Consider the following 23,674-nt stretch of genomic DNA (forward strand, 5'->3'; position numbering starts at 1 on the left):
TCAGGGTCAAATAAAAATGAGAGGCTGTCACAGAGTGATGATTTGTATAATTTACCTGTTCAAAAATCTCATCTGTTCTATCTATAGTGCCTTCAGAAATTGCTGTATTTATTTAGTTCCCTAATCTCCGCTAACTGCTAGAGGTCATTAAAGGTCAGCATTTCGTGAATGCACTCTCTATTGGGGTCATACAGACACAATATGATTTGGTGACTAGATTTTGAAAAGATTTATTTTGATTCTGCTGCATTTTCCTCATGCAGTGGTAAAATAGTAAATTGAAACACAGTTGTCTAAGAATAGGAAGGAAACAATCTGAAGAAATCAGTGTTTTATGGTCATATGCTTTCTGCCATTGTAGGGGTACCTGTTTGTTTCTTTCCTGTGGTGACGTGAATTCCAGTTTACACTCTGGTTTGTTGTGCTATGTGCTGGAGAAGTCTTTTTTTTGTCTTTTTGTTTTGTCTTTCAGCCCACACATACATTAAGATACACAATCAGATTACAAAAGAAGCATTTTGGCCATTTGAATGAGGATGCCAATATATATATAAATAAAAACACATTTACTCAATATTAATCTGACAGAAAAAGGAAAGGGGCTAAAAGGTGAGTCTAAAGGCTGGAGTTAACTAGTGACACTGCTAGAGAAGTGGAAACAAAAGAGAGAGAGAGAGAGAGGAAAGACGGATGGCAGTAGGAAGTAAAAGGGCAAGGGGAGCGGCGGGGGCACAGAGATGAGAAAGAGCCATTGGGCCAAACAGGAAATGAATGAGAAATCAAGAATGAGAATGAAATACACGGCAATAGGAAGAGGAGTATTGGCTTTCAGCCACACACACACACATACACACACAGAGGTCTTATTGTGTTTTAATGCAGTTTAATGGGGCCCATTCTGCAGGCTTGGGGGAGTGCGACCAATTCATTACTATGCTGTACACACCATCTTTTAGTGCTGCAGCAAGGAACTGAAAGACAGAGAGAAAGAGAGAATGAAAGAGAAAGAGTGTGTGTTCAGGGCATCATTTCTTTCTTCCGACTGGACTTAGATTGTAGGTTTCTTTGTCTCACATGGACTTGGTTACTCTGCCAAGCTCTTTTATCTGATGTACTACAAGTAATATATGCTTTACATTACAACTATCTAACACCATCACTTGTCTGTGCCCTCCGTGTCTCTGTATAATCACCACCAGACATGTTTCCTTGTCTTGGCACTGAACATCATGCTGTCAGCACAGAAAATCCACCTGCATGCCTGCACAGCTTTTCTAGCCATTCAAGGTTAAACACTGATGGGATCTCTTTCAGTGCTCTCTATGGTGATGGTTCACCTGAGCACTGCCTCTCTGACCACACACTTGACTTATCATTGTTGCATGCCAGAAGACACAGGCAGGTAAAACTGATCAGGACTCTAGTTGTGGCACCCTGCCCTATGTTTCCTGGAAACACAGGAAGGAATTGCCTGGGCAGCAGCATAACAAATGGAGACATCCCATCTCTTAGTTTTATACTTTGCAAGCGCTAGACTCCAGACACACTGGCTGAAATTATCACTGTGACCTATTCTTCCTCTGGCTCTATACTCTGGGCAAAATTTAACTGTATCTTTTTGGTTCCAATTCCTCAAGATGGCATGAAGCCAGTTTCCCCCACAGCAGAACATCCTTGGATGATTAATCTCCCCTCAGAGAAGGGTGGAAATATGTTGTAGAGTTAAGTCTTTACACATCTTTTCATAGCAATATTTTACTAATAAGTTTATTAAAACAGAATCATTTCTACTGCACGCTCTCAAGCAGCAATAGATTTCCAGGGTCCATCCAAGTTTCTATAACACACCGATCCCTCCTGAGAGGGATTTATTAAGTGTCAAGAAAATATGTACTAGAGGCACACACTGTACCATAGACACTGAAATGGTCATAGACACTGGCCGTCATGCAAGACTGCCAAGCCAGGCTAGATACTGCACAATCAGCAAGAAAGAAATGTGGATGTCTAAAAATAATGACATTTCAGTTGCAATAATGTGAAGTCGAGACACAGGTTGTAAATGTAGTAAATTGCTAATATTTCCTGAAACTCTACTGCACTGGAACATACGGTGCTTTAAATGCAAATAATTATGTATGTATGTATAAAGACAGGTCAAGCATTAAGGCAAATCAACTTTTATATACACTTTACAACAGCAAACATAGAATCCCCAAACTCATACGTCATAACAATTTTTTCTGTTGCCAAGTTTTGGAGGTTCTTGATTATTTTCCAATTTCAGCTGATCAAGGTCATAAATGTTGTGCAGATTGAGCTTTAGGATAGACTTTCTGTATGGGGATGCCACCATGGAGATGAATTTATACATTCACTCTAATATCCTGTTTGCCAGGCAAGATTTTCTTACTAAAAAGCCATCCAGAAAATAGACTACCCATTAAAATGGTCATATTTTATTCAAGAGGAATTAATGTGTTATCTTGCAGTGGTTCTCTAGATTGGAAGTTCAGGCTGCCACATGTGTCAAAATGTTAAAAAACGATATTACTTTTTGCTTGAATCAACTGCTGTATAGTTTTAATTCTGGAGATTTATATTACAACAAATGGAGTCAATTCGAAGAAATACAGACAAAAAGAAAGCTTTTATTTTCAAGAAAAAAAAAAAATATATATATATATATATATATATATTATATTTATATGTATGTATTTCTTCAAAATGTACACAACCTGTGCACAATATTTTGTCCCAAACATTACTGACAATTTTTTTTTTCTTGCAAATAAAAGCTTTCGTTTTGTGTATCCATCATTCTAAAAATATATCAGTTTACATTTTAACTAATGTGCTCGACAATCTCATACAAGCACAGTGTGTGCTCCAGTTGGTGTTACAGCTACACTTGTTAACCTACTGGTGGCCAACACACTGTACTCAAATCTTTATAAAACTCTCAACACGACAACACACTCTGTGTACACATGCTGTGCATATTACCGCCTTAGGGATACACACACACTATTACGTTCTCCTTCACTTCTTATGTCTCTCTCACTACCTCAATCATCCTTTGACTGCCACACTCAGTGCACAAAGCAGTGTACAGGGTGTAATTCAATTAAGCAATGTACAGTGTGAGAGCTGGTTGGTGCTTTTTATGGCCCATCATTTCAGTCATTCATCTAGGGTTAGGGTTAGTGGGCTTTTACTCAAAGTCTTAAAGGCTGGGTCTCTCTTTAGACAAAGCTTAGATATCTGTGCTAACAAGCTGTAAACAATACATTTTTTAAAAAACTATTTTTATTGTGTTTATGCAACTTGTGAATGGCTATATCTCTTACATGACCAATACACATTCAGCCTAGCCAAGTTGCTGAATTCATTCATCTCAAACAGCAAAAACCTATTGCCTTTCCTGAATGCTGTCCAACACGGCTTGTTTAGACGCAGAACCAAATATGAAATGTATCATAGTAGAAAGAGGGCAGGGTTACTTCTGTCTCTAAGAATTACCATATATCCCTAGACCTCTGGCCTCTAAAGTATTACAATATTTTCTTGCCTTTTCTAAAAGCAAAATAACTGTATAAGGCCTTACTTGCCTTCAGATTCATTTTGAAAAATCCCACTCTTAACTGTGCTAATCTGTCTTCTGTTCAAAGGCTCTGAAGGGTTACTTGCTAAATTGTCATGCTGTAAAGCGGCTGTTTAATTTTATAGGTGGCACTATGCACATCAAACACTGAAACTAAAGTGACAGACAAGCTAGTTCAGGGAGACCACTTAGTAGTAGTAGTAGTAGTAGTAGTTTAGAAATATTCATTACATACCAAAGTTTTATTATGTCTTCTCATTTCAGATTACGCTGATTTCTGTCATTCTTCACATTCACTTTCCTTTATTCTCCACAGTTCATGTGACAGCCATTACTAACATTAGGCTAAAATAAACCAGCCCCTTTCCTGTTCATTATCGTGACTAATGCACCCGTCCCTTTCACCTCAACAACTGTCTCATTTTCATTTGACCTTTTCAACTTGCACTATTTTGCTATTCATCGCTGCAAAATAGTATACTCTAAAGACAACTTAAAAACTGGGTATGTGTAACTTTAGGAATGAAAGAGCTATTTCTATGGCACTGCCTTAGTGACTTTATGAACATAAACTGCCCAAGATGTCAGCTAGATGTAAAATCTACAGGTGATCAATTGTAAAATGATTTTTGACAGCTGATAAAGGTGACTGGCATCATCTGAGGACAGACAACACACAAGCATTCTATGGGTGTAAAACTCCCTCTCCCTTTAAGTGTCTGTGGTCCCTGCAGGACAAGACTAAAGGCCTATACATTCTCCGTAAGAACAGAAATTTGTTCTCTCTCCCAGGGCTGCGAGAAAAGAATGATGTAATTTTTTTCTAGCCGGTCTGGTTTGGGAGTTCTTGCAGCTTGTTCTCGACACATCATCTGGGCTGAACTTTTTTCTCGTGTGGTGTCAGACAACTATTGTGTGATTGGTCAGAAATTTGAAGTCGGTGTGGAAAGAAGAAATGTTGTCATTCCCGCTTTTTCCGCTGGCAGAACGTTGTGTACGGAGGAGAGCGTCTGTCTTAAAAGATGGTGATTTCTGATATCTTATCTTATATTGTAGTTTCTGTCAGATTCCCACAATGCTTAGTGCGCTGACGTGTGTTGCAGTGGGAGGGACTTCCCAGGAGTTCTGCACCTGAGTTTCTTGTGGAGTTTCTCTTCGCCTCGAGAAAACAAATTTCTCTGTTCTCGCAGAGTATGTGTCATGCTTAACACAAGAATGAATTAATGGATCTGAGTATTTCATGCATAATATACAGCTGGCTGAATTTTAAGGTGTACACCATGCACAATTCTTTAAAAAATGCAGATACAAAACAGGGGAACTACAAAGCCATTAGACAATGTATGAGAATTCTCTAACCACTTTGGTCCCATGATAATACATGTCAAACATTTTTTTTCCTATCCTCACCTCTCAAGAGTCACTCTTATCTCCATTCACAGTCTTTGCTCCTTCATGATACACTCTTTTCTGCCTTTGCAGTCATTTTTTGAGTTACTTCTCACCATGTGAGCATTCCTCTCCTCTTGGCTACTCTTCCCACACCTATTCTCTCTTTCTCAGACATCCTACATCACCTCCACAGCCATCTCTTTGCAAAAATACAATAGCAGGTGTTACTGTCCTTCCAATAGCACCTGTCTCGCTGCTTTCATCTTTGTTTCTTCAATATTTTTTCCCCTATCTTGCACCTCCGAACTTCCTTCCAAGCAACAAATTGTCCTCTCCTCACTGCTCACCTTTTTATTGTTCTATTTTTTAACTGCCACTTTAACTTCTACGAAGTCCGCTTTTTAACTTTTACATCTTTTACTTTCTCCTGACCTGTTCAGCCCTCTTATGTCATTCCAACCACAGAGATGGTAGGATTACATGACCCCATCGTATTATTCATGAGGTAAGAGTCATGAAATCGCATTTCAAACCCCATTGGCAACAGAAACCCCCCACCGACCACCACCACCACCATCACAAACAAACACAACACACACACACACGCACACACATGCATCTCTTCTGGCCTCTTCCCTCCTTTCACTGATTGACCCACCTCTCCTGCCTTATTCGCATCTCTTCTTCTATTCTACCCATCTGCTCATTTTCTTTTGCTTTGTCTTCTCTTTTCTCGTCTCTGAAAAGGAGCACCCTCCTCCTCCTTTTCTTTGCACCACTCACCTTCTATAACCTCTTATGCTTCTGTTATCCTCCTCTGTCTCGTCTTTCGTTTTGACTCTCAGAAGACCTTCTGGCTAAAAGGTGTGAAGGAGGAACTAAGTGCTTTTTCCTGTCTATAAACAGTGTCCTTTATGCCTGTGTGACTCTGGGTCTGCTTGACTGTGGGAGGGAATAAAGGGAGATGTCTGTAGAGACTTATCCAATGCTCAATCGCTTTGTCTCAAATTTTCTCCCACTCTTTTTCCCACCATGTCACACTTAAGTGAAAGAATGTCCATCACCAGACTTGAATAGACAACAAAGAAAGGGGTGCAGTGAGAAAAGAAACTTAACAGCCTACAGACGTCTAAAGAGGCAGTAACAAGAACTTTGGTACATAATAAGAAATACATTGTATTTTAAGGCCTTGAATTAAGATAAACATAATCACAGTAATTAATATGCCTTTTTAAAATTCATGACCTGAAAAACTCCTATTCCAGGAAAAGGGATTTATGCATGAAAAATCTCAGCTTTTATAAAAAATATGTCAAATAGCTGGTCTAAAATTTAAGAAACCAAAAAAATGGACACCATGTAAACAATGCAACAACAACCATACAACTGGTATGAAAAACTATTTGTATTTCTGTAAGTTATCCAAGGACCTCAGGGCTCTACACTGAAGGGAAGGCTAAGAAATATAGCCAGCAACAGTAAATACCAGATAAAGATGGAGCTGGTTTGTTTTTTCAAGTTAAGGGGTCTCATGAGATCTGGTTTAGGCATACTGTAGGCATAGACCTTGAAATGAAGAACTGTAAGTGCTATAAAAGAAGGAGGCAAAAGAAACAAAGCAGAAAAAGTAGACATCTAAAGAACAATCTAACAAAGATTCTTTGTCTTTTATGCCAAGAGGGTTGAACCTGGAAATGAAATGTAATGGGAAACAATCCAGAACAAATGAATGGAGCAAGCAACACGGAACAAAAAAAATTGGAGACTTCTGGATAAATTTTGTATTTCTTTTTTTGTAAGTAAACTACTGGCCTTTTGCAATGATCTGTCAAGATGAAACAAAGTTTAATTTAAGAAACATCAAATTTTAATAATGGTTGAATCTATAGTTTTACTGCACATGGATTTACAGTATTAGCCTTGCTTCCAGTTTTACGTGCGCTGATCAGGGAAATTGTGTGATTTCACAAGATAAAATTGTAACACATGCGCAGGAATAAGTACACACTGGGTTGAATGGGGTGCTGATATTCCACAATTATTGTTGATACATTCACCGAAAAGGCAACGGCATGAACAATATTACAAACACCTCATTTGCCCTAACCACAGTTCATTGCATACCTCTCTTCCCCAAACCAGTTTGGACTTTTCTTTCATCTCATTTTTCTCTCATCATCTCACTTTTTAATTTTATTTTTTTGCAACTATATCGCTCTCCCTCTATCTCTTTATGTGCTTGACTAGGCCTGGTGCCAGTGCATCAGCTCTTCCAAGCATTTCATTAAAGTGCTTCTCATAGCTCACACCCCTCCATATTCACCTGCCTGACCCTGAAACTTTGTCGTTTGTGTGTTGCTGTGTGTCTGTGCAGAATGGGACTGTGTGCAACCATGCCATAGGGAAATGCCAGTAATAGTTTCAATAATGACCCAAAACAGAAGAAATACCATTAATAACATTCTCTACTCCTGTTCTTTTTCTGTCTCTCTCAACCAGTGTTACCCAGGTGATTTACACACGTCAGCCATTCGTCAAGGAGAAACAGTAGTTTGAGCTATCTCTGTGGTAGTCACTCACTGACTGACAACCTGTCAACTGGCCATCAACTATCAGCAAAAGAGAGGTCTGAAATAATTTCACCCAGTGATAGATAGGATGGAAAAGTATCAAACTTAAAGGAGACAGTATGAGAGATATGAATGAAACAAATTGCATTTTTTTCTTGATATGGCAAGTAAAACACAGATTATATTAGATTTAGATTATATTAACTTCAAACAAGACTAACTTTGAATCTCAGTGTCTTATGATGAATCAAAAACATCTCAGATGTCATGTTCCTCCTGCCTACCTACTGTTTCACCCTCATTACTTCTTTATCCCTCTGTTCCTCTGAGCGTAATTTGGAAACAACAGTAAATGAAATAGTATTTAAAACTGAAAAGCCAAAATTACAACAATAGAGACACACAGAGGGGGAGGAGGCAGAAGTGCATGTATGCCTAAGCTTGAGCGAGAGAGTGAGGTTGGTTAAGTCTGGCAGTGGGCAAAACATTTACCATCTGGCTATGTGGTGAAAGGAGTGTGAATACACACATACACAACAGAAACACAGCAGACAAGTTATATTGTGTTATCCCTGAGAGCACCCCCCTGCATTTCTGGAACAGGAAGCAACTCTCCTTGCATGTCGGTTTGGTGTGTGACTGACAGTGGCAGGTGCAACGGGGGATAAAATCCTTAGTCTGAAACATGTTGATTTTGTGTATTTGACTTTTGTACTACAGTCAGCTCTCATGCCAATAGAACCTTGAATTCAATTGCACTGAATAAAAGCAGTGAGACCACAAGAGAGCACTTTATATCCAAAAAGCATCAAATCAAATCATGAAGAAGTTTTTTGGCTGCTTCCTGCCTATGTAGTTTATGACTCTAATAAAACACAAGCATTAGAGTGGTGTGGCTTTCTACTTGGACTGTGTGTATGTGTGTTGATGTGTGTGTACTCACACTGTCACAGTATATCAGTGCTGTTTATTAATTTATTGAGTGTTTTGTCCACTGGTCAAATAGCACTCCACCAAGCCAAATGCTCTTAAGGGAGAGTTACATTAAATTTTTATCCTCCAGTGAATAAAGTTGTTTGATTTTACTTTGCTTCTAGGCTATTGTGTGTGTGTGTCTGTGTGCGTGTTTATTCATATGTCTATGTTGTGACTTGCCAGATGCTCACATGTACACTAGAGTGAAAAAAATAGAAATAAGACTGTCAAACTAAATCAAATACCACTACAAATAATAATGAAGAGGACAAAGGGAAATGCATAAAAAAAGTGTTTAGCATTTAGTATAGTTTTCTGTGGAGTGTGCAATCCACCACTGGGCCATTATGGTATGATGAAGCTGTAGCTTTGTCATATATACAGTCACATTAAAACAATTAACTGGCCAGACAGTCAAACTGCTGAATTTAAGGTGATTTATTTCTACCATATATTCTTAAAACAAACTGTATTTACTTATCCAGCAACTACACTTGTGAAGCTGTCATGCGGTTACAGTCAAACAGATGGACCTAGATTGTAGTACATATCAACATGATGTAGGTCTTGGCAATTCTATTAAACAGCTTGATTTGTTGTGATGCTTAATGTTTTTGTAACAAGATGCAGAAATACAGTATGAAGACAGATATCAGCATGATTTACATAATGCCACCATATAAAATTACTGAAATAAAAGTAATGCTGTCACAGATACAAACAGATGACCTAATTGTCTAAATTGTTAGTGCCTCTTATTGTAATTTCAGCAGACTATGTTCAGCACTTTAATTAGTAACAAGGGGAAACCAGAATATGCAATGCTCAAGACTGTTGTTTTACTTATGCATATTACTGTACTTAATGTTATCAGCTGGGTTTGTAATTATTCACATCCATATCCAACAAATCATCCTACATAAATATCAATATATCATTTATCCCTACCTATGACCTATAAAACTCCTCCAGCAGCATGCTTTACTTACCTCCACCAACATGGCAACGTTACATACAACGGTTTCACCTGTAAGCCTACTTGACCTTCATCATCATGGAAAAAAAAAATCCTAAACACACTGCCAATAACTTTCTCCTTTCCCTGCATTATAATTAGTACAAGAGGTCACTTACTGCAGCTGTAACACATTAACAATGGTTGTAATAACCTGCTGGCACAAACAACCTAGTATGAAATCATTTTTTTACAGGAGCACTGTCTGCCATGTCAGAGTGAAATATGTCGAGACATCAACATCATATCATGGTAGTTCACCGTTTGTGCTGCACAATGACGGGCAGGAGGGAAAGAATGATCTCACTCCACGAGATCCATGTGCTTTTTCACCTGGTCCAATAATTTTTGCATATGAAATTGTAGGAAATATTTCATGTGAAGCCTTAAGGGGAAAGAAATCATCCTAAAAAGGCAAATGTAGTTTTCAGTTGATGGACTGCACTGCTTTAAAAGGAGAAACCACAACAAAAATAATTTCACGGTAATCTTTTTCCATCTGCAGTGAAGGACTTTCTTTGTGTATTTAGAGAGGGGAGCTGGCTGTCAAGCAGCCCTACAGATCGACACAAAGACAGAGAGACCAAAAGAGAGTAAGTAAAAGAGAGAGAGAGCGAGCACTGGTCAATGCTCAGTAGGGGCAGGAAGGAAGTCTTTCAACAGAGATGAATTTCTGACACATTTCTATACACATGCATGACACTTTCTATCTACCAACCAATGAACAGACCCACCACCAAGCGCGCGCACACACACACACACACACACACACACACACACACATATAAACATTATTCAAAGCCTCCAAAGTCTTGTTAGATCTGGTTTGTCCCCAGCTGTCAGCTGCTGGACTCTACACACTCACATAGACAAAATAGAATCATATTGCCTTTTTGTAAAATGTCAGCGTTGCCATGTCACACAACCAACTCCTCTTGATCAGTAATGAGATTAATTGAATTGTTGCAATTTATCAATGAATAAAGACAGACACAGTGAAAAGGCTGAAGTAGGAAAGACGGAAGAAAAATGGAGAGAAATATTTAAAACTGAAAGAACAGAGAGGTTAATATATTTGCAATTAGACCGCAGCAGAAACAAGGAAGGGAAAAGCTGGTGCAAAAGGATGAGCAGAAGAATGTTAATGCATCATGGAAGCCATTTGTGTGTGCGCCAGACTCTGTACACAGTTGCTGGTAGGCAGTTAGATAAATGGACAAATGAAGAGAGTGTGGCAGCATGAGCAGGACTTGCATGTTATGAGCGATGGAACAGCCTTAGGAATTGAGATGTCTTTGGCCTCTGTGGCAGTTATGTCATGTCAGAGAATGAAGACACAAAGATGCAGACGGCAAACGGCAATATGTAAGAGAGGCAGAGGAGGTGGCATGAGATTAAATGATAGTGGCCTGAGTTTCCATGGTAGCTAATTTCAGTGCAAGTCTGCGTTGTACAGTATGTGTCAAACTTTAGTGTGGGGAAACAAAATGAGGAGAGTCAGGAAACAGAGGAAGAGGAGGAGATGTCGCTTTTTTCATAATGTAATAGCATAAAGCAGGCACACATATAAAGATAACTACAGCAGATGAAGGGTGGCATACTAAAAAAGGAAATGATTTGTTTTACTGAGATGTTCCTGGCATCTGAACATAAAGTGTACCATAGTTTAAAATAGCTACCATAGCAAAGATTCTGCTGTCAAACATAATTTGTGTAATGACTCATCAACTTTCAGTCACACTCTGGACACAGACTACAGAATGTAAAAAATACTGGACCTATAGGAGTCAGATTGTTTTAGGGAAGCCTGCAGAATCCACAGTGTAGCTAAGAAAGTCAAATGTTCCATGTTCCTGAGAGGCTGAACTGTGCTTTGCAAACCTGATCATGCTGCGATGTCATTTTCACTCCAGTGAACCAAACAACCTTTTGAAATACAAGAACATTGCACTCATGAGTTTAAAAGGCTCATCATAGTTGTAGAAATAAAATGAACAACTCATAAATTGACTAAGTTAAACAAATACGAAATAAAAACATTTTATTCACTTCATACTAGAGGTGGTAAATTATGTTAAGGTTAAGTTTGCAGAAGTGAACAGGGCAAGTTCTTAAATGGGAAGGGCTCCTTAGCATTATTGGTGGCTCCGCCTCACCCCAGACATATAACCAGGACCAGTAAACAGTCAAGCACCATTTCATTTTTTGAGTTAAGATGTTTGAATGTGTCCTCTGAGTCGTGTCATTGGAGGACACTGAATCTTTGTTGTGTTAATTAAAAGTAAATGAAAAATGAAACATTCATGATGGAGCCCACAGATTCATCAGGGGAAGTTGCTTGAAAATACTTGTTGAAAATGCTTTTTTCATAACGATATGTTTTAGTATAATGGTAAGTGGTAAGGCTTTGCAGATGCCATCAAATTCAGGCATTACAGGTAATCAAATGACCATTTTTCGACTTGAACTTATTAAAGAAAATGCTGCAACATACAAATATATTAAAAACATAATGTAATAGAATTTGAACTTAATCAAGAAACTTAATCAATTTGATGAATTTATTAATCTCATCTGACAATCCAGAAACAACAAATGGTTGGCATTTCGAATGAATATCAAAAACAAAAATAAATTTTCTTAGGATTGACAAAATGATTTATCAACTAATCATTTCAATAACATCTGGCTTTTGTAGCTCTCTATACTGTAGAAACTTATAATAGTCAAGGGAATTAATCCTAATGATGAGATTATTCATATATGTGCTGGTGATAGTTTAAAAAAATGCATTTTATTTTAATGTGCACTCACACATTCTATTGAGATATAATATATACAAACAATGTACTGGTACTTAGCTACAGGCAGGCTCTGTAATGACTATGTAGTTTTCTGGCTGCACACTGGGGATTTCTTTTTCTCTCTCTTTTTTTTAAATCTGTGTGCATGCATACTGTAAATACTGCTGTACACCCTGTGTGTCAACACTAAGCTCAGATGAAAAATAAGCTGAGACAACTATTGAGTTCCCTCCCTCCGGTGGTCTCCTCCTGCTCTCCACTTCGTCGCCCCACCTTTCCATAGACTGTTATCCGATTATGTGATTCTCATTGCTTTACTTGTGACATTAACAGGCACACACTGACATGCAGTCAAATACACATACAACACACAGCTCCACTCGCACCCTAAATAATGTCTAACACAGTTACTATGGAGATAGGGTGTGTCGAGTGAAATGCAAATATTATGACAGGAGTGGATCTACAGTACAATGAAGTACCATGCTGGAGGAAGAAATGGAGGGAGGGAGAGAGGGCATGTGATTTAATATAAGCCCATTTACACACTCCTGAGACAATTATGTACACACACACAACCACACATACACACACCTCTGGGCAGAGACCACATTAAATCACTTGGTTAAAGTAGTTAAACAGATAATTCTCTTTTAAATTAAAATTTCAATGGCTCTATTGTAATATAGTGCGCATTGTTAGAGATATGGTTATTGTGATGTGCCATTTTTTATTGCTCACTTCTGGTTGTGTAATGGTACTACTGACTAATGGCTAAAAGGATTTTTTTTTTTTTAGAAAGCAGAGGACAGTCGAAATGTAGTGCTGCACCAATGTAGACTAGATAGCACATGCAACATGCATTTTTATGCAGCATTATTATATTCTAATGCCATTTTGTAAGCTTGTTCACAATGTTGATTGCATAATGACCCACTACCTTAGTAAATCTTGTGTTAATTATAGCGTTGGTATGTCGCTAGCACAACCTAAAGCACTAGACACAAACAACCCCTGTATATTTTCATACATGTGAATTTAGCCTTAACCCTTACCGTCACGTCAGCGTCATCACATGACATTCCACTAGGCCTAGACTTGACCCCAGCAGTAAACTTTAAATACACTTACAAATAGAATTTGCTTTTTTATTTTTAAACCTTTTTAATCTTGACTTTTAAAATCTTTTGTCAGTGCTAAAAAGCTCAACAAGCAAAGAGACTGAAACCGTAAAAGAGGCAGAAACAAAGACAATTCATTTGTCAGCAGTGTCACCTAGATTAATATGCACATAGTCATGCAGATAGGGAAAGATGCAATCAATTCATCAGCCAGCTAACTATACAAACAGACGGGAAAACAGAATGACCAGCAGGCAGACTGGCAAAAAAGAGTGAGGTGGTCTAACAGGATGATGCAAAACAAGAAGAAAGGGAAGTATTCCTTGTACCACCCACAAATTTGGACAGACCAGTCAACAGACTGAGGGACTTGGATGCCTGTAAGAGTTTAATTAGTCAGAGAAGGGAAAAGCTAAAAAGTGAGAAGCAAAGCCAGTTTGTTAATGAAAAGTAGCTGGTCGAAATTTGAAGCAAACAAAATGTATTGATGGTATTTTATCTCTCCTCAAGTAATCCTGTACTGCTAATACATGTGGTATGTTGTTAGATTGTCCCTGTTAGCCTCTATGACAGTGCTCCAGGCAGTTTCAAGTTGTGACTTACTTGTATACATTTATGAATGTGATGCATGAAGTTGCTGACAAATGAATTGCACTCAAAGCCACAAAGTCTTCCCTAAACGTAAAAAAGTTTAAAACAGGAAGTTATAGTACAAATGACAACTTAAAATACCACACAAAAACTGAAACTGACATATACTGAACGATCCAGGAGCATGCTGTCGGCTGCGTCTGCTCGGTCAAAGAGCAAACATTCAAATGCTGCCTCATGCAGTGCTGGTTAGATCTCAGTGCTCACTGTCTTTATTTTACAAAATTTTGATATTCAAAGTGAGACCTTGCGATGCAGCGTGTCCTCAAATTAAGAAGGTACAAACAAACACTGCCATTTAGCCTATATGCATACAGACCCAGATAATAGAAGTACATTAGGTTTGGACTTCAAAGGATTACAGTCTGACTATCAAACAACACAGCACAGCTCTTAAATCAAAGCAGCAGCCTTAACAGGGCTCTTAGCAGTGCACAATCACACATACACACAATCATTCAGTGCATCCACACAAGGTTCTGTGAGCTAACCACTCAGCTAACCTTATTCACTACAGACATGCAGCCTCCTGCCCCTCTCTCTCTACTCTTTCCTATGGGTGTTTGTATGAGTATTACATGTGCTGTGTGCCTGGGTGTTGATAATGGGAACTTTGTATTTGATAATCAGTTAATTAAATCATTGATCTGTAATTTTTCATGCTGCCTCTTTAAATCTGTTCAAGTTTCACCAGAACTCTTGTACAAGGTACTGTAGTGCAAAAATATTTGACAGATGGTGGTTTCAGTCACATTTGTGATAATAAACATTTCTCTTTTTATCATCCATTTACCTTGGTGATTAATTGTAGTCAAATATTCTGTAAAAAAAAAAACTCCTGCTATGACACAAAGCTGCTTATGTGGTTTTGCAGTACTGGTTGAAAAATTGTAGTGCATCATCATTAATGTTGAAAAAAGGCTTTAACAAGATAATACATTTTGTTAACTCTAAATAAATCGAAAGCTAGTCACTTGAAGCTGAACTGTTTCCCTGTAAAAATCGCATAATCCTGTGTCACAGGAAGGGAATTAAGCAAAAATGCACATGAACAATTTGAGGCTATATCACACTAATATGTTGGTACACTATTTGTCTCTGGTCACCCCTTCTGTATTGTAGTGAATTCCCTTTTTATTCTAAATTAATTAACTAACTAAAAGCAGTCATTTGGGCAATGATCAGTTTATCAACCCATATTACATACGAGTACAATGCCTTCTAGTAGGGAAAACAGACCTAATAATAAATGAATTAATTCTGATACAAGCTTATTTTAAAACCCATAAATTTATTCCTTAAGCCACTTCAGATATTATTTCTTTGAATTACAAACTGTTAGTAAGTGGCAAAAGTGGGGCAATTGCTGGTGCAATTCTAAACATGCATATATTTTTTGTGAGAGACCATGTTTCTACTGCATATTATATGATGTTATGGTAACAGCGTGTATTTGTGACTTCCCTACAGCACTGAAATCCAGACCACTGTAATGCTCCAGTGCCACACAGTACCATTCACACAAATCTATCTTTTAAGCATGTTTACTTTTCATAAGAATGAAATGTTCACAATGCAGTGTTCACAATTCATTAAATGTGTAACAAAACTGTATGTACTATGAAATGCTGCACTACACCTGAAGGTGTTTTCATTAATTAGTCAGATTAAAGTATCAAAATTGACCTCTGAGGCTTTGTTAAACAGGAATCTTTCAAATTAAATGCACAATAAACAATAAATCCTGTTGGTTTTTAGTTGCGAATCAACATCTATATTAGCTAACTTTTTGACAGGCATGCTTTGGCATATTCAAATCTATGTACACATGAATGAAAATGAGTCGTGTAGACTTGTGTAATCACTATTTGACAACCATATAACAATATTCCAGAGTCAATTTCACAAAATGAACTGGCTGTCAACATCATTGTAAACCAAAACAAGAAGGGAAGACAAAATAAATGATACATTGCCCCATCCTCATCTGTAACTTGTGTTTGATGCAAGGCAATTCATAGGACATACAAGCCATGCACGAACAACTAGGGAACATTAAACAGAGATGCTGAACCAACTTTTAACATGAACTTATTTCTTGTGGCTTACTGTTCTTAATTTACTAAAAGAGGGCAACGAAAAAGCACAGACAGCCTCAGTGCATTTCAAGTTTGTTTGTTTTTTTTTTTTCAATTTTTATACTAGACTAACCATCATTTGAAAGAACCTATAGTAAACTGTTCAGACCTGTGCTTAAACAAGACTTGCACCAAAAAAGTGTAATATTGACATCCTACCTTCTTGCACAGCCTGGAAAGGGTTATTCCCATCCACAAATTCCACAGAGACAGTTATCTTCTCTGTCTCCAATATCTCGTTGTTCAAATTGAGATCAGCCACCGCAAGACGAAAAACCTCATCATCTTTCCGTGCTGACTCATCAAAGATGGCACCTAATTGAAAGGAAGGAACCAGAAAGAAAAAGGAAAGATTTATTCAGTATTGGACAATTTTTAAAATGTAAAACAGAGATACAGAAATACAGTGACGTAGAGGCTTGGGCCTCTGAAGAATGCATCCCACGAAGCTAAGTTTTTCAGAAAACCTAGGGCTAACTATAGGTGTTCAGGCAAACCGTCTACTCAGGCCCAGAGGGTCTAGTTTTACAGAATCCTAAATTATGGCTTGCAGAGTTATTTGACATGTCGTAAAGTAAAATGTTTCAAATTTATCACCAAAAACCTGCTAAACACCTGACAAATTGTAAAAAACAGTAATGAACTGAGGCCAGTTCCAGAATACTTAGGTTTACAACATCAAGATTGATATTCACTCAACAATGACCTAATATTCATGTAATTAACAAGGACAAACAGAAGTGTTTATACCATGTTTCCATTATGTAGAGAATGTTTTTACTAGTCTACTTTGAGTGTATATTTACCATTGACTGATGACCATTTGAAGCAGACATGCAGTAAATATGAGATGATCACTTGAAATATCTGAAGCTAAGAATGCCTGCCAGAAACCTATGACTATCATGTAATATGTTATCTGAGATGAAGAGCTGAAAAAAGTACACCACTTCTGAACTGGGACCCAGTTTGAGAAAGAAGTGCTGTGAGGAAGAAATTGATCACCATGATGGCCAATCACTGCTCAAGGGCACTCACTGACTTAGCCAAAATGGTTGCTGTACAAATGGAAATGAAAGAAGAAAAGGTGAGTACCTGTATTTGTAGTAGGAAATAAAGTGCCCATTAGTCAACAGTGAATTAGTCATAAAAATAAATGTGAGACTGCAGTGTTGCTGAGACAGAATCATTAAGCAACATAGGTGGTAGAGATTTGGTCAATTAACCATGTGTTATCTTTCTGTATTTCTTCCCTTTTAGCCTCTTATTTCAACCCAGTTTATCCCCTGAATCCACTGGGTTACTAATCGTCAAAGCCAATGCAGTGAAGCGCTGCTAACTGTGTTTCCCTGCCCAGAAAATAAACCACATATTGTATAGTGTGTGGCAGCATGGTAGCTGAGTGGTTAGCACTGTTGCCTCACAGCAAGAAGGTTGTGGGTTTGCAACCAGGCCTTTGTGCGTGGAGTTTGCATGTTTTCCCCGTGGGTTTCCTCCCACAGTCCAAAAATTTGGAGGGTTGATTGGTGACTCTAAATTGTCCATAGGAGTGAGTGTGAGTGTGTGTGGTTGTCTTTGTGTGTCTATATGTGGCCTTATCTATAAATCTCCCAAACTAACAGGAGGAACTGAGGTTAACCTAATGCCCTGAGCTAATTAGCGCCTATTACTGCTAGCATCGTCATTCCCGTTAGCTTAGCGGCTAACAGCTAAATGTCTTCAACAACTCTACACACTTTTGTGTAAAACTCATACACCGACTCAACGTTAAATAAGGAACTGGAATTATTTTACCTGTTGAAACCGACTGAAACTACTTTTTTTTCTTCGTTGACTCAAATATTTTGCGACCTGTTCTCACTCTCCCTCTGGTTTCCATTCATTTCTTTCACCCGACTGTTTCCCCGCCCCTCTGAGGTTCTTCCAGCCAATCACAGCAGGAATCTCTGACTGACTGACTGACAGACTGACAGACCAATTAAATCAACGCACATGAAACTAAATTATTCAAGTGTTCATTTTTCCCTGGGGCAACTATCAGTCCAAGAAGTTTTTAATTGTTTGTTTTAAATTAAAGCCGTAGGAGCAGATCAATTAGATCCTAGGCTTTTACAAATAGCTGCTCCAAGCATTGCATTTTCTGTGATGCATATTTTTAAATTGAATCTTGTGTCTTAAAAAAAAAAATCACTAATGTGTGGAAAGCTGTTTATGTTCTACCATTACACAAAGGTAATGAAACCAGTAATCCAAACAATTATCGTCCAATTTACAAACCTTCTTGTCTAGTAAAAATATTAGAGAACGAATCAGTGTCCAAATACGCCAATTTTTTAACTGCAAACTCTGTCTTAAACTCCCTCCAGTCTGGATTCAGACCCGGACATAGCGCAGTGACTGCTGCATGTGTGCTTGTTAATGACACAGTCTGTGCAATGGACAAGAAAGAATTGTGTGCTGCACTTTCATAGACTTATCTAAACCCCATACTCTTCTTATTGAAAAACTTCAATCACTTGGTTTTGACAGCAATGCTTGTAAATGGTTCCAAAATTATCTTAGTGAATCACGTCAAGCGATAGTTGCAGATGGTAATAAGTTATCTTTTTTTTTAAATAATAAAAGGTGTGCCTTAACGGTAAATTTTGGGTCCAATCCTTTTTATTTTATATATAAATGACCTCCTAAGAATAGTGCTGTTCACTTTTATGCTGACGACGCGTATATATTCTATGGCACCTTCCATCTAAGAAGTAATTTGTAATCTGAAGAGGGATTTTCTTTCTTTGATTAAAAATAAACTTGTTCTTTCTCCTGAGAAACAAACTATATGCTCTTAACCAGATCACAAACTGACAGTTCTCCTGATTTATCCTTGTCGTCCCCCCACAGTATAAATCATGAAATTTTAAAAAGACAACTTGGTCTAAAGTTAGGGTTAAAGTTAGGGTAAGGTTTAGGGTTAGACAAGTAGTGGTTATGGGTGAGGTTAGGGCAAGTCTCTATGAAATCAATTTATAGTCCCCACAGGGAATGAAAATGTGTGTGTGGTGTTGGGGGGGAGGGAGGGGGAGGGAGAGAGAGAGAGAGAGAGTGCAAATTCCATTAATAACAAGGGGAAGGCTACATTGTCTGAGGGCAGTTCAGTACCATACTTTGAATACTGTTGCTGTAATTGGTCTTATGTAGTTGAATGAGTAGAGTTTGGTGCTAATACCACAAAGGTTATGTTCTGAATCCCCACAGAGGACAAACTCAGTGAAGAAAATATGCTGTCTTGGTAGTGCACTGTGCAGTACTTTGGATAAAATCACCCTGAGGAGAAAAAAAATAAAAAATAAAAAAAAAACATACATCACATTAATGTGAAAAGGGAAGGATATGTCTGAGAAACTCCCTTTTCTGCTTAATTAGCTGAAAAAATGTGTAGCTTATGCCCTGTGTAGGTTACAATAATGTAATTAAACTGTGAAACTGACAGAAGCTTTTGTGGACAGCATTAGTCTGGCAAAGCTGAATCTCACTTTCTCTCCAGTATTTCACCTCTTTAACTTCTGAAGGGCAATTAATTTCAACAAAGCTTTTAAATAGACACACACACCAAACTCCAAACCAACAGCTTTTAGGCAGTTAGGAATGATATGTTATCTGCCTCTTAATCAAATAGCCTCATGAAATATGTATCCTTCCATAATTCGATCCATCTGCATTTGTTAACTGCAAATACCTTCTCACTGATTGAGTCTTAGTTGTTTTTATAATCATGCACTATGGATGGGGGTGAGATAAACAGGACAAAGCAATAAAGAATGAAACACGGAGTCCCATTAACTATTAGAGATAAAATATGAAAGTGTTTCCAATCATCTTGAAGATGACACTGCTGGGGAAGGACTTGTACACATTTGAAACTCATACTGTGGGATGGCAGGACAATGTTAGGTTGTGCCTAGAGGACAAATGCGTCAAGAGAAGACAGAAGAGGGGAGTATAAGAGTAGCAGAAAAAAAAAACACAATAATGGCTCCTTTAATCTCAGTTTCCACAATGGAGTTGCTATAGTAACCTCACTCATACTTCCAGACATTTGTTAAAAGCTGCATATTGTACAGCACTCTCTTTCTATATGGTTTGTTTTGTTTTTTCTTTGAAATATCTCATAAGCAAAAGGTTTTTGTTCTAGTAACCACAATCATGGAGTAATATTTTCCATATGATTTTCTTCCTTCTCTTATGTATATAGCCAATATATGTTGGCAATGTGGTCATGCATGCATATGGGCAAATATGCATACAACAAAGTGTGTTTTGTTAATCTTATATGATGGAAAGGATTCCAAGTATAGTATATTGAGGGGAAAGATAAGTGAATGTCTGCTATAATCAGCATGCTGATAAACACCATACATGCTGATGTGCGTATATACACACAATACACAAAATGCTGTCTCTTCCTCCACTCCAATATGTAATAATGAGCACAAAGCCAAACATTGCAACACAAATCAACCATGAAAAAAAAGCTGAACTGAATTTTGCTTTACATGAACATCCCAAGGGTGGACAGACAAACATGTAGATGCACAAACCTATGCTCACTCACACACACACACGCACACACACACACACACAGACACACGAAATGTGTGGGCAACAGGTCTAAATCACCAACCTATTTATCCCTTCCATGACAATAGCATCATCAACAACAGCAGTCATTCTGGTGTAGCATCCAAAAGTAGAGACCTCAAATTGTTTGGTTGAGAGGTATTGATCAAATGCCTGCCAATGTTCAAGTGTTTGGTATTCATTTCCTAGTCTGCTTACACTGATAAATAGGCAATAAATAACTTGTTTGCTTACTTAATGCCAAAAAACACTTGGGATGGACAAGAAATGCTGGAGGTAAAATAAAAATGATTAGGGGAGGGTGCTGTCACAAGGAAGCACAAATAACTGATGCACCATATTCTGCAAACTTTTATTGTATTTATTGAAATACAACACTAAGTTAGCTTTTACCAATGTATAATTTTTATTAACTATATTTAATTTAATTACAGTAATCAAAGTAATTCTAAAACTTTTAAGACAAAGAAATTATAAGAAAGTGATAAAACACTTCTGTACAGAGAATTCTTAGCACTTTTTTCTAATAGCTGGTAATAATATTACCTAGCACCTAGTATTCACCATCTTTGCGTCTATGCACACTTATAATGGACATAAAACAAAGCTACGACTGGTGGGAATAACACTGTAGTAATATAAGTTACAAAAAATATTTTTGTCCTGATGAATCAACAAGATTGTTCAGACATTCAACATGAAATGTAAAATGAAAAGGAGATTATCAAGGTAACCACATGGTTAGGAGTCATTCTACTCATTCTAGGAGATTACATATCTGTACCAAATGTCATATGTGCCAATCTATTAAGTAAATGTGATAAAACAAGTAAAAACATTATTCCATCACTTTTCATAAGTGTTGGTCCTGTATAGTTGGAAGCAGAAACAGGTTTACATTCATTTTAATACTACTATACATTTTAAAGGGAAATCATTCACAGAATTAACTATATGAAACTGCATAATGATGTTCAGGCAGACAAAGGCACATTGTCAAATGTGCAAAACACAGCTCAATTTCTTTATTAAATGAGCAAATTAGGATGGCACATGATCCAAAGCAGAATTATTATGTTCCCACACTCTATAAAGACCCAGTAATTAAACCAGCTCCTTCTCTGGATAATCCTTCAGCGTTAGTGAGGGTTTGATTGGAAAGAATGATTTCATGTTAACAGGACGCGGGGGCCAACATGGACAGATGATGTCATGAAAAATGATGTTAAACAGCTAAAACAAAATTAGTTTCTTGTAATTCAGTTCCACTGGCAGTTTTAAGGTTGCCATCTGTTTGCCTTTTGTAGGTAAAACAGCTATGAGCTCTGCAAAATCCCTCTCCATCTGACTCTTCCTCTAAGCCTGCCCTTCATTCACTTAAACTTTTTTGTTCTTTATCTCCACATGTGTCTGTCTCTTTTTAACAGAAACAACACTAAATGGGTAAGTAACATTTTTCTGAAACACCATCAGTAACCATTCCTATGTCTCTCAGACAAACGGACACACCTGTTGCTGAGGTTGCAGCTGATGACAGTAATGTGAATGAAACAGTGATAGACCGTCAGGGATAATGACTGTGGAGGGAAACACACATACATACACCTGAAACACATGCAGGTGATGTATCGCTGTTTTGTGACAAGGCTGGACCTTAGTGTTGCCTTCTCAATGTGATGATGAAAGTAAGGTAGTAGCAGCACTGAGTGATGGTGGTGATGAATGGAGGAGGTGATTGTCCAGTGGTGTCAAATGTCCACAAACACACTCTCTCTCCCTCTTTCTCTCATTCACACACACACACACACACAAACAGGTGCACACACACACGCACACACAGACGTGAAGACACACAAACAGGCTGTTATTTACAGCAGTGATGTGAGAGCTAAAGGGAGAGCGTTTTGACACTTGGGAGGACAGTGTAGAATTAATGTGTGTGTTTCTGTGTGAGCGGTAGATGGTGAGGGCAAATTAATGGTCACAAGAGAGCATAGCAAGGCAGTGATGTATAATAGGAACAAATATAAAAAGAGCTATTATATACAACATAGCTTATGAATTAACACAAGACACATACAGTGCATGCACAATGTTCATGTAATTTAGTGTGTGTATAAATATGAAATAGTAAGTTGGTGGGAAATCATGTGTGTTTAGGCCTACTGTATTAGTGATATTTTGCATCTGAAATGAAGAAAGAACAGTAGCTATATATCAATGACGATCACCAGTGACGTCGTGTACAAATCGATCACCAGTGTGTTCATAAACAGTATCTCAGTGTGTTGTAGATTTGAATGCATAGACAATCTATGTTATAGTACACAATCATATTTTGCAAATAAATATATGATAGAACTGAGTTTTTAAAAGCCATATTACTGGAAACCAATACTCAGAAGACTGTGTGTGTGTGTGTGTGTGTGTGTGTGTGTGTGTGTGTGTGTGTGTGTGTGTGTGTGTGTGTGTGCGTGTGTGAGTGAGAGAGAGATTCTGGTTTAACCTCATGTATTAAAGTAGAAATTTGTGCAAATCTATGAAATCACTCTCCAACATTTTTCATTACATTTTCTCCCTCACCTCACTTCCATTATAGGCGTGTAAATTAATTTGCTCTATCGTTAAGGAGGCGAGCAGCTAAGAGAATTTGTAATCATAGTTCAGCAGCACTATAAGTCTTTTGTTAGACAAAGCTATGCCAAGGTTTTTGCTATATCTGCCATGTCACTCACTCTGCCCTACCTTGTCCCCTCACCTTGTGTAGACAACACA

At 37.8% G+C, this 23,674-nt stretch overlaps 1 protein-coding gene across 1 annotated transcript in view; it reads right to left on the minus strand.

Annotated features, from left to right (window-relative positions):
- The window catches only part of grid2 (glutamate receptor, ionotropic, delta 2), a 403,935-nt gene that overhangs the window by 313,939 nt on the left and 66,322 nt on the right, over positions 1-23,674 (minus strand). The window contains exon 2 of the mRNA XM_026321818.1: positions 16,430-16,585. Within this exon, the coding sequence (XP_026177603.1) occupies positions 16,430-16,585 (156 nt within the window). The remainder of the gene's footprint in view (positions 1-16,429; positions 16,586-23,674) is intronic.

The sequence above is a fragment of the Mastacembelus armatus genome, chromosome 9, assembly GCF_900324485.2.
Source record: "Mastacembelus armatus chromosome 9, fMasArm1.2, whole genome shotgun sequence".
Classification (NCBI taxonomy): domain Eukaryota; kingdom Metazoa; phylum Chordata; class Actinopteri; order Synbranchiformes; family Mastacembelidae; genus Mastacembelus; species Mastacembelus armatus.